The sequence below is a fragment of the Acanthochromis polyacanthus genome, chromosome 8 (genome assembly GCF_021347895.1).
Source record: "Acanthochromis polyacanthus isolate Apoly-LR-REF ecotype Palm Island chromosome 8, KAUST_Apoly_ChrSc, whole genome shotgun sequence".
Lineage (NCBI taxonomy): Eukaryota > Metazoa > Chordata > Actinopteri > Pomacentridae > Acanthochromis > Acanthochromis polyacanthus.
The window spans coordinates 10,812,794-10,826,974 of NC_067120.1; the positions used below are offsets into that span (position 1 = coordinate 10,812,794).

Below are 14,181 nucleotides of genomic sequence, written 5' to 3' on the forward strand. Positions count from 1 at the left end.
GATAATGGGTCAAACGAGATTTATTGGCAAATATGTTTGACACAGGCTTCTGTCTTGCCCAAGGCATTACACAGTATCGAATACAGTACTTCACATTACAAAAATAAAACCCTGCAAATAATAGGACAGATAGTTAGAGGGGCATCAGGTGGGAGGACAACTCTCAACCATTTAATAATCTAACAGAACGCTACATAATTCTATAGACAGTAAATTTTCTCCTTCTGATGAAATGCATGTGGATTTATTGACCTTTTAAGTTAAAAATGAGGTACAAAAACAGAAGAGTGACATTGCCATCTCCAGGCTTATTATACTCTTTCAAGTCCTTCACTTGCCGAGGGCTTTGTCCAGATTTGTCTTGATGGCGTCGAGGAAGTCTGTGGTATTGACGAAGTGCTCGTTCAGCTTCACACTGAAAAGGTGAGGCAGGACAGGCAGGTCAGAAAATTCAAAAAGTACACTTTAAGAAACAAAACCGCAAAAACAACACACGGTAAGAATAATTACTTTTACTCTTAGTTCAGCGTTAATATCTATTCTATAATTAGCTACAACAATACAGTACTGCTTAAGATTAGAAAGGGCAAAACACACAATAAATCAAAAAGGTTATGAGTTATTTTTTAACATATGGCTATTTTCCTGTATATATTTTTCCAAAAATGGTGCCCTTTAAGGACAAAAACAATATCCACTGAGAGGCAGATGTGTAAACTGCAATGCCTCATGGGTGATAAAGCCTAAAAGAAAACGGCAAGATGTGTGCGAGCCAACGTGCGAGCCAGGGCATGTAACAGAGAACAAACCAAACATGTGCAGAAAAGGATGGGTAAACAAGATAGCACATACCTCCAATAGGGTTTTAGAAAATGTTGACAAAAATCGTTTATTTGTCCCTGAATCGAGATTGACAACCTGGCAATGCTTCCAATTTGTTTCCCATCACTTATGTTCATTAGAAATGAGGAAAATTCACTCTGAATCAAAATGCACTTTTAATGTCTAATTTAAGAATGCTTTAAAATCTCCTCTACCCACATTTTGATTTGCATCTAAAAGTCAATTTTAATAGTTTTCTTACTTTCCACCAAACTTCATTGAAATCAGTCACATGTTTACGGCAACCTGCTGAGAAACGAGCAGCAAGGAAAACACCAATTTCCCCAGCAGAGGTCTAAAACTCCTCAAACATGCCCAGAGATGGAGACGTGTTTACAGCGAGGTTACCAAGCTGTATTACGTGCAGGCAGGTCAGAATCAGAGCAAATGATATCTAATGTCTTGTGTCAATGTTTCAGACCAACAGTGGTGGTTTAGTCAAAGGAGATATTTTTATTGAAAGTTAAAATAAGGAAATCAGACAGAGAGCACCAAACCTTATTCGTTTTCTGGATGTCATTATAGGCTTAATGTCCCAAAACATGAAGATGCTCCGTGGACTAAATGGATCTGTACTCCAAATTAGGGCTGCAACTAATGAGTTTTTGTATGATTGATTAATCTGCAAATTATTTTCTCAAATTATTTGGTTTACAAAATGCTAGCCAGTGGTGAAAAACGGATGTCACATTTTCCTGGAGCGAGACGACATCTTCACACGATTTGTTTTGCTCGACCAAGAGAGAAGCTCTCACAGTTGAGATACTTAAATTATAGCATGTTTGTTAGATTTTTCAATCATTAAAATGTGTGGGTACGGATAATTTAAATGAAGTAAATGTCTTGACTCTACTGTAATCCCTACCCCTCCTTTGTATATTAAATGATACACTGAAGCCACATTGTTTTCTGATTCCTTCCAAAACCTTTGTTCTTCTACATGTATGTCTTATGCAAGCAGGAACTCCGCATCCATGGATGTGGATTCTGTTTACATAATTTAGTTGGGATGTGTTAAAGCGCCTCTTCTTTCTTGGCTGTCTTTGAGGTCAAAATCAAAATCAGAAGCTGCCCAGGTGCTACTAGACATTTAGGCTTGCTATAGACGCCATAGTCACAGTCATAGTCACATTAGGGCCTATGTGATTATTATTGTAGATTGTTCATGCACCTTAGGTGGTTCGGTATAACTTTTATGTTTGCCTACTACCTGTCAAGTCACTTTAATCAGGCTGCTGAACACTAAATTTCCCTCGGGATTAATAAAGTATTAATCTATCTATCTATCTATCTGAAGCACTGACAACTTCATTCAAACTAAGACAGTGCTGTAATGGATGCTGCACGACACTGCGTGGATATAAAAAAAAATACTATTATTGAATCTATACAGACCACAGGCTGATCTGGAAACAAAACTGCAACTAGTAGCAAAACGTAGCTACAGTATATCAAATAACTACACTGTAAACTAAGGCTGTAACATGGGAATAAACTTACTTGGACAAGCCATGGATGCAGCCTGCAAGGTCCTTGGTCATAACACCACTCTCAACAGTGTCGACACACACCTTCTCCAGAGTCTGAGAGAACCTGCAGATCGACAAAAACATTCATTTAAAAAAGCCATGCTCCATGCAGGGTAAATATCATTTGTAAAATAGTACACATCTCTTACTTGATGAGGTCAGGGTTGCCGTCAAGCTTGCCTCGGTGCTCCAGGCCTCTGGTCCAGGCAAAAATACTGGCGATGGGGTTGGTGCTGGTCGGCCTTCCCTAAAAGCAGAGTCGAGAATGAAAATGACACGTTAAAGCATCAGACAAGTGTTTTTCAAATTGTGTCTATTTGCTGGTATGGAGCACACTTGTCATATTTAACTTTCGACACACGATGGCAGTATAGCTCCACAGATTACGCAGGCTATTTGCAAGAAGATCACTTGGCTTCACACAATTTCGGTTTCATTTCCCACTTGAAATGCTTTCCTGCGCAGACAGACAAAGACGGACAGCTACTAACCTTCTGGTGCTCGCGATAGTGCCTGGTCACAGTGCCGTGGGCTGCCTCAGCCTCAATGGTCTTTCCGTCAGGGCACACAAGAACCGATGTCATCAGTCCCAGAGAACCGAATCCTAAAACAGGAAACACAAAATCCTTCTTTAGTGCAACCCACATCAGCCCAAAAACTGGCAAGCACCTTGTGTGGTTATAGATTTCAGCATTTCATAACGGAATCATTTCCATAGAAGAGGCAGAAGTGTTGTTTCTCAAATATCTCACCCTGCGCAAGAATATCAGACTGAACATCTCCATCATAGTTCTTGCAAGCCCACACGAAGGCTCCAGAAGACTTCAGCACTTGTGCGACCATATCATCAATAAGCCTGTGCTCATACCAGATCTTCAGTTTGTCGAACTCTGGCTTGTAATTCCTGCAGGATGCAAAAAAAAAGCAAAAAAAAAGCATGTTAATTAGAGCTCATCGCAGAAAAAGGGCAGTTTAAGAATGACCCTTATGTGTGCAGGAAAAACTGAACTGCCAAAACAGACACTCACTTTTCAAAGATATCCTGGAAGATGTCTTTGAATCTGCCATCATAGGCTTTCAGGATGGTGTTCTTTGTGCTCATATACAGGGGCCACTTCTTGCCAATAGCGTACTGGAAGCAGCTGTGTGCAAAGCCTGTAATAGACTGACGAAGGGGGAAAAAGAAACAAACATTTCACGACTGCTGTAGGTTTTATCAGTAGCAGAGAGGTGAACAACCTTCCCCTTGTCACAGTGAAAGTCATCTACTACGACCTCTGGTGTTGTTAAACCAAACAGACTGCTGATGGAGGCAAACAAAAAAGTATCAACGCGGGTTAAAATGAGGTGAGTCTACTGCAGTGACTTCTGTCATTTATAAAAAGCATCTTTAGTAAAACAGAAGGGCAATGTCAGGTTTCCTTAAACATGAAGTCACAAATACAAAGACTAGGAAAACAATCCAGGCAGTGGTGGAAACTAGAATTATGGCCAAGATTTTAGTACCTAAATGCTGTACCGCTTTCTATGCTTCTTAGTGCTGAATTAAAGAAGAAAAAATTAAAATAACATTTTTACACATCTTATTAACAAACAGGGATTTAAATATGGCAAAAAAAAAATTAGGAGACAATCTAAATTAAAAACAATAATAGGGGACAGTTGATTTAAGTTATCTGTCATGTTTAATTAACCAAAGTAACTGTGTTTCCATATAAATGTCGAGAAAATTTGAAGCAAACTTTGATTATGTTGCTGAAAATGGAAAGCAAGCTTGTCTTTATTGGAGCGAATAAACCAGGCTGGTTTATGTTGTGCATGGCTGCAACAAGACCAGAAAAGCATGAAGAGGTCGCAAACCTGGAAACCAAATGTTTGCCCAACCTCAAGAAAAAGAAAACTAAAAACAACCAAACCAGCTGCCTTGGCCAGACACAACAGAGAAATGACAGAGGTCTTCCAGAATTCCGTTTAGTTGGGCATTTATTCTTTCATGTCAGCTGGTATTGGCCATGTCTCATGCTGTCCGAGTTTCTAGAACTGAAACAGCTGGGAGTTAAATATTTTCAGAACGTGTTTGGAGAAGGCGTTTACATCTCCAATGGAATGCATTCATTCTTTTTTTTTCTTTAAATTATGCTCTTTTCACGAACCTTTTCTGATGTGATACTTCAAAAAAAACGCACTATGGAAATCACAGCTACTGTTGTGTTGGGTGACAGCTCTTCACTGAGAAGAGAACTGTAGTTTACTTTGAGTAAATTTCACATTAAATGGTTCTACTGCTTCCAACAAATACAGTTTCTCAACTTCCTTCTGTCAGTATGAAGTGACTTGAAGCAATGTTCTTCTAATTAGAGGTAAACCATTGCTGCTGCTGCTGCTGCTGCTGCTGCTGCTGCTGGTCCCTTTATGGGATTTGTGGACAATAATATTAATACTGATTCTCATCTACATTATTTTTCCAAGTAGAAGTATTTGCTCACCTCATCTGTGTTGTACATGCCCATTCCACAGCCACCGGCAGGGAAGTCATAGACCTCCCACTCCTTGTTGGTACTACCGTCAGCAGGTGAGAAGATGATCTTGAATTTGCCGGGCTTATCCACAACAAAGTCTGTTGCTCTGTACTATAAACAAAACACATACACTTTTACTAACCTACATACATTTTAAATTGATCTTGAAATTCCATGTTTTGCTCTGGCTTTGGGTTCAATCTGAAATGCTCTCGGACTCACCTGATCACCGAAGGCATGTCTGCCGATGGTGATGGGCTGCGTCCAGCCTGGAACAAGCCTGGGAATGTTCTTGCAGATGATTGGCTCACGGAAGACTGTGCCGCCCAAGATGTTCCTGATGGTTCCGTTGGGGCTCTTCCACATCTTCTTCAGGCTAAACTCTACACGTAAAAACAGAAAATACAGTAGAATGAAAAAAAACCCACAATTCCAAACAATACATACACTGTTTCATCTGTGGGCTCTGAGTCACATGATTGTGAACGCCAAATTAATCAGCGTTCATATGTAAATTCAGCTGTTGGTAATTGTTTTCATGATTAACAAAATTTGCCAAAAGCGCCAGTGCATTAATAAACCATTTAATTTCTGTCCTCCTGATGCTCTGCCCTCTTGAATTTTAACTACCTGAAAATGAAATGCAAATAGGTACACAAAGTGAAATGGGAGATGTTTGACATTTTATTTTCTTATGTATATCAAGCAATCTGCTTCTTATCAAAGCAAGGTCTATTAATTCAACTGTTCTAAATTCAACAATTCCACTTCATAAACATCGTAAAGCAGCAAATTGTCTAACTTCCTGATGTGTTGCCATCAGTTTTACGTGGCACTCCACAGACTCCACTCACTGGATGTCACTGTTGAGTGCTTTTATTGCACGTCTGCTTACCCATAGTTCCAATTTAAAAAGAATTTTTAATAGCATACATTGCAATGTAAAAAAACAGCATTTTTGTTGCCGTGTGAACATTTAGCTTAGTGATAATCAGAATCAAAATCAGGTTTATTGGCCATGCATGTAAACACATAAAAGAATTTCACCCCAGTGTTTTCTTTGCTCTGGATGAATTTCAAAATAAAACACATGCACTTAAACAAAGGAAGCAGATTACAGAAGGGAAATGAGTGTTTAACTACTATGTGCAACTATAGATATATGTAGAAAAGCATGTTTAAAGGGAGAGTTTTAGTGCAAATAACATTAACGATTATACCAATAAAGCTATTCCACTCCTGTCTTCGTAATAAAACACGCAAAGTGATGAACCCCATGAAGAAACTAACTGAATTTTCAATTAGAGCTTTATTCTTTAATTTTGTCTTTGCCATTTGGCAGACGCCAGCCTAGAGGGGGAGGGAAAAGGGGCAGAGAGAGAGGCACAGCATGCAAGAACAAGCAGTTGCCAGGAGTTGAACTGTAGACATTGTAGTTATGCACATAAGAGTCTTAACCATAACGCTACTGGATGCATCTATTGTAGCTGTGTTAAAGTTGTTAGCGTCTACTGTAACTGTGTTGAGCCCTAAACTGTATCCTGGTGGTGAATATTAAAATCATTCTGGCAGCAAGGCAGTAAATAAGTCTAAAGTGCTTTGAAATTAGAAATGTATAATACTCAGAGATCTGGCAAAGACCTTCAACTCTGGCTTCATCAGGTGTGATGGTGGCACACTTAACCGCCACATGGTATTTCTTTGTAGCCAGAGCAGAGTCGATGGTGACCTGGTCATCAGTCTGGTCGCGGTATGGCAGACCCAGGTCATAATACTTCAGCTCAACATCAACATTGGACAGGATAAGCTAAAGAACCAAAAATAAAGCAAACACAAAACAAAAATGAGCATCTACAACTTAGTCTAACTACAGGAGTATGCTATTTTCAGTCTGGAAAACGGTTTTCATTCATATTTCCTCTGAAAGTACAGAAATATATCTGGGATTGCTAACAGGACAACAGAACCCATTATTAGTTCATTCAGTGGTTAACCCTGTAGCTTCACTGCATTTTCTTTAACAGCCAACAACATCTGCTCTCTTCAGAGGCAATCAGCCAGTGAGTGAATGAAACATCACAAAAGCCCCTCCCCGACATCATACATCCATAATCCTCCACATAGTTCTTCCCACACATCCACGTGTCAGTCTGTGCATAAAAATAGGCAAGTCAGGCGGAGCTGGCTTTCCCTCTTCTGAGACTCTCACCGGTGTTTGTGCACATACCCCTTCAGCCCTGGATGCTACTGTATTACCTTCTCTTTGATGAACTCCCAGATGATCCTGGTCATCTCATCTCCGTCCATCTCCACCACCGGCTGGGCCACTTTGATGCGTTTGTCGGCATCTGACAATCATACAAACAAAAGGGGTTAAGGACAGCTAGTGAGACCACAGAGCAACAACCGTAAAGACAGGAAAAAACATTGATTAGGAAGAAAAAAAGAGGAGAGATCCTGATCTGTTTCTTAACGTTCAAGGCAACCAGCTGGTCTGACCAACAGTCCATATCACAGAGGCTTTAAGTTTACTGTTGAATATGTTTATTAAAAAAAGGATCAAATCTGATTATTTTTAAAATACATTTTTGCTTTAAAAAAAATACTGAAACACAAAACTGTGGCAAGTGATTACCTGTAGACTGACTCAATCAACTCCTTGTTTCTACTCCATTCAGGAGTTCTTGCCATTACTTGCCTGTTAATCCCACAGCAATCATTTTACCAGTATAACTGGTGCTGCATTACTAGCCAATTGACCAAAAGTTAGCAGACAATTTGAATAAATAAAACATTTTAAACATTTAATATTGGGGATTTTAAACCGACACTGTTAGTATCCATGCTTTTTAGCTAAAAGTCTTTCTTTCTTGCATTTGCTGGTGTTACTGTCCGTCTTCATGCATTATTGCCTGACAGATAGGCTTAATTCAACACCGTTCACTGCTGTACTACTTGCCAAAAATCTGTGACTGGAACCTGCATTTTGCCAATCCAAAAATTCCAATTCAAGGTACACAATTATGCTAAAAAAATATTAATGAATGGTTCTACTCTTTTTACACAGTCCAAGTTTATACTTCAAAAACCATAACAATAATTATAGAATAAAAGAACAAACTTTGTGCATTATCTTATGCCTAAAAAATAACTACTCGTGTCTTTTTGTGTTTAAACGCATTACACTTTAATAGAGAAGTCTACTTTATTTCCACCTCACAGTTGACTTTTTAAGATGGTCTCTTAACTCCTTTGCCTTCCATCAGGATCAACGTGGATTAGTATCTCTAATCATATCTGCTCAGTGTGTGAGAGTCCTGCCAGCAGGACAATTTCACTGAATAGAAAAGTACAGGGGGAGGTGCAGAGGATCAAGTGAGTCTCAGATTTCCCAGCCAAGTTAATGCTCCCCACTGCTACCAAAGCTTTCCCAGAGTAAGGAAAGTAAACATGAGATGTCCGCTGGAAATGTTACACAACCAATGTAATGATGTACAGGGCCCTATAGATAAAATTACTGAAACTCCAAAAAACATGTGTAGGTTGGAGAAGACATTTGACTTAGTAGCACCTGCTGCGCTCTCGCTCCATGCTCTAAACATGACACGAGACCTGCTGACTACGGAAACATGGTAACCATGCACTGAAAATAACCCCATAGGAAAGACAGTTGTGACCTACATGTTACAATCATGTTACACAACAGTAGACAGATGCAGACTGGGGGAAAAAAATAATCTGTGACAGCACTATGGAAAGCCAGCATGTGTTTCTGAATTTCTCTGCTGGCAGTGTAACTCACCATCGTTTGGACTCTGCCATATTATTAGCACCACACACTCTTTAAGCAACTAGACAGTAAAAATTAAAGAGAGTCTTAGGGGAGGTTTCCATTTTAGAAAAGTGCATCATGTGACAAAGGAAACTGAAAGTCACTTTGTCAGCATTGTTACTTTGAAATACATCTGCTCAGATAACTGCAGTTTTTCCAAAACAGCGAGCAGATACAATGGGTAAAACTGTGAACCAAGCAGTACAATTTGGACTGGATTTCTTGTTTTTAGTCTTTTCCCCAAGCTAGATATAGCAATTTTCATCATTAGAGCTGAAACAGTAAAACAAATCAGAATGTTTAGAACTGATCATTTAAGTGCTTCTTCTGTGGGGAAAACAATTGCAAATTCTCACTATCAGTTGTAAGCCTTTCTTTGTGAAACATGACATTAGACAGGACATTTTGGGGAAAAGGACTATTGGCCAACCAAAAATGTACTAAGACATATCCTAGGGCTTTAAGAGTTTTGGTATTTTTCACTATTATCTGACATTTCATAAGCTCAGTGAAGAATCTGCAGATTTATCCCTGATAAAAATAATCATTTCTGGTTACTCTATTTGTCAACATTGTAGAAAAGAACACAATTCGTCAAAAAGTGCACTTGAAATCAGCTATTCTAAGCTCACATCATTAATATTACTACGTGTAGGCCTATAATGTTCATGACAAAGATGGGTGGCAGAATTATTTACTACCTCAAAACACAAAAATGTGAAGTGGAGTTTTAAAAATATTCTAACAGAATGCGTCCTTCTCTATCTGCTCTTTTGGAAGAGTGGACTCTCTGCTGCAGTGCATCATGGGTACTGCTACTGGCTGGCATCACTTGTGACTCGTCAAACCTAAATCTGCGAAAACAGGACTCTCCTATCACAATGCAGGGGGAGGGGAGTGCAGAAGAGAGCTGAGCAGGTTATGTAACTTCTGAGCGTATCAACAAACTGGATGCTGAAGGGCGAGCTGAATCAAAGTCATGTGGGCCTGCCTGCCTGCCACATCATTTGCTCATACATTAGATATATGTCTGCAAGATCTGCTAATCCTTGTAGCCTGAGATAAAACCAGGTACTAGTAGAAATACGCAAGCAAACATCCTACGGTTTGAAACACTGCATGAAGGTACGGTTGATTTGACTGAAACTGTCTGCAGTCTGCATTCAAAATAAGAAGAGTTATAAAACAAATAAGCAAGAGAGAGGTTCAATACTGTTAAGATGTTCTGACGCCGTCTCTATTTCAAATCTGGGTTTTGGACATGAATCCACAACATTTTAGAAATAACCCCTTTCTTTAACAAAAACGGGAAATTTGAATGTTTTATCTAAGGCATGTGTCAGTGAATGTGTCTGCATGTGATGCAAAATCTTTAAATCATGGCTCCAGACCAGGAAACCTCTAATGAAAGAATCAGTAAACAAGACTAACAATCCGACCTAGCTGTAAGTGCCAACTTTGAGTATTTAGTGGTCCTAAATACCGACTGTGGCACAAGGTGCTTACAACTAATTTTAAAACTGAACTGAGAGGTGCGACGTGTGGACCATTACTTGTGCAATAAGCATGAAGGGCAAACTGTCAAAGACAATCGAAACAATGTGTGTCTTAACAAGATGAGACGAACAGCCATTGATTAGACATTCTTTCTGGTTAACTATCAACACAGAGGGACACCTTAAACCACCTTAACTTTAATCCTATACTGAGAAAAGGCACTTACAATGTAAACAAGACGACTACGGCTAAGCTGCAGACAGGACTGCAGACTGCAGTTAAAGGGTCACTTAAGGACGCGCTGAACTGCAGACACAAACAGAAGCCACGGTGAATGCAAAGGTTTGCAGATTACAGATTAAAGCTGGAGGCTGATGAGAGCATCACACCTTATCTTTGTGACATCCAACAAAACTGCTGGACGGTTTTACGAGCACAGTGAACCTTGTCAATCTTGGACTTATAGCCTGGCACACAGTTTTATATTACACAAACTCAATAAAGGAATGTGTGGCTGTTTTACAAGCTTACACAATTTTCCACTTTCCCTGAAGAGTACACTCCTCTTTTGCTTGAACATTAGATATTACTGGGTTATGATCACCTACTATCTTTATTTAGTTACACTTCAAAGCTCAAATGACATGTTGATTCAATCACACCTGAGCCAAGGCGCCCTTCAGTTGACCCACTCCTTGATAAACACAGTCTGGTCGTGCTAGTTCTGGTTTGTATTTAAATCAGCTATGCTTATTCAGTTTCTAATTGCTGCTTTCTGCTGAGCTCACAGTACAAATTTCAATCTCTCCTCTGAAACCACAAAAAGCAATCGAACTGGACCGCTCTCCTGGCACTGGTTTAAAAGACACAGACGAATTAGCCAACATTTAGAGCCATCATAAAAGTAACAAGCCGCAGAAGGTTTTCCAGTCTAAATGCCGGGGTCGGAAGCGGTGAAAATGTGCAGGTCTGAGCTGCAGTCTGGATGTAACCCAGATGGAAAGAGTATGTAGGACAGAGGCGCACTGGCAACGGCAGCCATTGCTCTCTATAGCGGAGACTCGTATGCGGTGGCTGACCTTGGGAAAAGTTTTTCAAGTCACTGTCTCACTAACAACATGACATCTTAGGAACACCTCATCAATTTGGATTCGGACAGGCAATTTGACATATTTTTTATGGGCCACCGGTTGTATTTTCTGCTCTTACCGGCGAAGCAATAAAATGTCCGCAAAGAGAGCTAAAAACAGACCGTCCATTTGATTCATCTGCTGCCAGTTTCGGCACCGCGGTCATTTATCGTGGATTTATTCCGTCTTTCGAGGAGAAGCGGCGCGCGAACAAACCATGCCGCATCAGTTTTATTTATAGATTTGAAAGGTGTTCATGTTTAATTCATATCTGTGACGGAATATCTTTACCCCGTCCTCAACTGCTCCTTAAAGTTTGAATGGAGGAGGACAAAGACAGCTCTCCCCACTGCTCCGACGGTTCGCTGCCTTGGCCTCTCGACGATTTACATCTTCCTCCTCATTATCAAGACAACCTGCTCTTAACCCGCTATATTACACTCATTTAGACACTGGGAGGCGTTTAGAGCATCACTGCCTCTGAGCTCAGAAAACCATTAAAGCTATTAACAGCATCCCAGTTGGCTAACAGCAACTTGGTTAGCATGGCTGCGTTAGCTCGGCGTCACCGGCTTCGTAAAGATTGACTGATTTTGTTGCTAGGCTGCCGCTACGTTAGCGAACCAAACAACAACCGGGGCTACGCTTTAATAAACGCACATTAACACAAAGATAGCCGCGATTAACGGTTATCGTATTGATGCTGAGGGTGACCTCGGTTATCTCTCTCTTCACTCACAGTTTCTTTGTTGCAAAGTCTGGCAATTTGCAGCCGGCGCCAGCACCGCGGGGTTTCTGGAAAAAGCCGCACCGGCAGACCTCGAAAGAGTGCTGAGGACTTTCAGATATCCAGCCATGTCTCCCCGGCCCGGATCACTTTGCGGTTAACACTCGACGAAACTCAGAGCAAAGAGGGGGCAAAGCGCTCCGAGGTTCTCTGCAATATAGTCGGCGGCAGCAGCAGCACCGCCCTTCCTCCCTCCTCGGCGGGACACGCTGGTGTCTACGTCAGCGATACACAGACTCGAGAGGAGGAACCGACACTAACAACCGTTAAACTCCTCTCAGCACCGGTGTAACGTCTGTACCCACCGCTCCGCGTCCGATAGAAGGTCACCGCAGTGTTTACACATTAAACTTCCCATATGCTGAAACTCCATTTGGTGTTCTGTAGTTATAATGAGTCTGCAGGTGTAAAGTGAAAGACGTTCACTTTCATTTTTACTCAAATCCCACCACAAGACAGTCTCATCTTCACGAGTCAGCCAGGTCTTCGAGGTCAGCCATTCAGAAAAAAAGCTCACTCACAGTCCAGTATTTACTTTCTACAGCTGCCACTGCTAACTCAAAAACTGTCTCAGTGGCTAGCAAAGTGCACCAAATGTTCTACTGTTGGCTGCAAGAATGAACACAGGAGTCTTCGTGCACTCCCAGCATCTGATATATTGAGGAGCCGGTGGATTACTATGATTATTGATGGCAATGTCACCACAACAATACAGAAATCCTTAGTATTAACACATTGACCAATTTAGATAACGTTACCATTATTTTATCATATGTCTACATGTCTCATGAGCTCTGTGGAAACTGCAACATTCAGTGACATTCAGAGATGGTGGAAACTTTAAGGTTGATTGGAAACTAGGAAACAAGGCCTGGGTGGGTTACTGTGCTTTCAAATAGCAGAACAGCCTTAATGAAGCCTGTTTAATCTGAAGAATCCCTCTCAGTCTTTAAGAAAAGACTAAAGATCTAGCACTTGACAGACTGCAAAAAATATACATTAAAATTTTTTAGAAATTTCTATAACCTCTCACACTGCCTGTAGGCACCAAGGTCCTGTCACACTTGAACTTGTTTTATGGCACTTATCCAGGGTGTTTTCTCCTTACTAGATCCTTGCTTGTGTTGTGTCTACACTCAGATGTACATCACTGTGGATAAAAGCGTCTGCTGAATGAAACCGTAGAATTGTCGAACCCATAGTCAGCCAGTGTTTACATCATTTTACTCTCTCCTCCTCTGTGCTCAATAATACTGCATTTTAGTGCAGCTGAATCACCAATAATGCTTTTCACATTGACATTTTTTTTCTGTTTTTGTTTCAGAAAACAGGCAGTGAGTAAAATATTAAAACTACTATTATTATTATTAAAATAGCATGTAAACTGGCAGTCACTACATCACCATTTCCCTGCTGCAGCTTGTGAATTCAAATTTTATAACCATTTTTTGGTTGCTTGTGAAAATGATTTAAGAAGCCCTCATGATAACTGTCCTCCTGACCACTAGATGTAATCAGTTTTGTCCATTTTTTTCTTGGATGATAGCGGTCGTGCAAATCTTTAAATAGCATTTGAATAATTTTGTTCGTCAGAGTAAATTAAAAGAAACGGTTTGACAGTACTAAATATCTGTGCTTTTCATTTCTTTTTTAGTACAATGTACATATACATTGTCTTCAATGCCTTATGTAGATTGGGATGTTGTTGTCTTTGTCTTTTGTTGATTATATTTCACGTTTTAGGGTTAGAGAGAAATGCAATTTCAGTTCTCTGTATGTGTATGCATCTTGCAGAACCAACAAAAAGCAGACTTTGATATTCAAGCTTTTAAAAAATAATAATATTAATAATAAAAACATTACCATGAGAGCAATGTGGAGCAATAGCCAACAATGTGAACAAAAAAAATTACATTTTTTATGTAATATGTGAAATTGTAGTAGTTTGACTTTTGAGGGAAGTATGGCAATGATCAAACCATTTAAACAAAAATGAAAAATAATT

General features: G+C 40.0%; 1 protein-coding gene across 1 annotated transcript; it reads right to left on the reverse strand.

Annotated features, from left to right (window-relative positions):
- Positions 1-4: 4 nt before the first annotated feature.
- On the reverse strand, positions 5-12,374 carry idh2 (isocitrate dehydrogenase (NADP(+)) 2). Its single transcript, XM_022191352.2, has 11 exons — positions 12,129-12,374; positions 7,187-7,278; positions 6,572-6,737; positions 5,153-5,313; positions 4,898-5,041; positions 3,440-3,576; positions 3,164-3,315; positions 2,903-3,015; positions 2,561-2,658; positions 2,383-2,475; positions 5-415 (listed from the first exon to the last, which is right to left on the reverse strand). The coding sequence occupies exons 1-11, from the start codon at positions 12,244-12,246 to the stop codon at positions 331-333; spliced, it is 1,359 nt and encodes a 452-aa protein (XP_022047044.1). The 5' UTR covers positions 12,247-12,374; the 3' UTR covers positions 5-330.
- Between the last annotated feature and the right edge of the window lie 1,807 nt (positions 12,375-14,181).

Excerpts from the sequence above, each read along its gene's own strand:
- idh2 (XM_022191352.2), bottom strand. The coding sequence starts at position 12,246 with ATGGCTGGATATCTGAAAGTCCTCAGCACTCTTTCGAGGTCTGCCGGT. Across the intron at positions 3,577-4,897 it reads GCATGTACAACACAGATGAG|TCTATTACAGGCTTTGCACA; the intron begins GTGAGCAAATAC and ends CCCCTTCGTCAG. Across the intron at positions 2,659-2,902 it reads ACTATCGCGAGCACCAGAAG|GGAAGGCCGACCAGCACCAA; the intron begins GTTAGTAGCTGT and ends CTCTGCTTTTAG.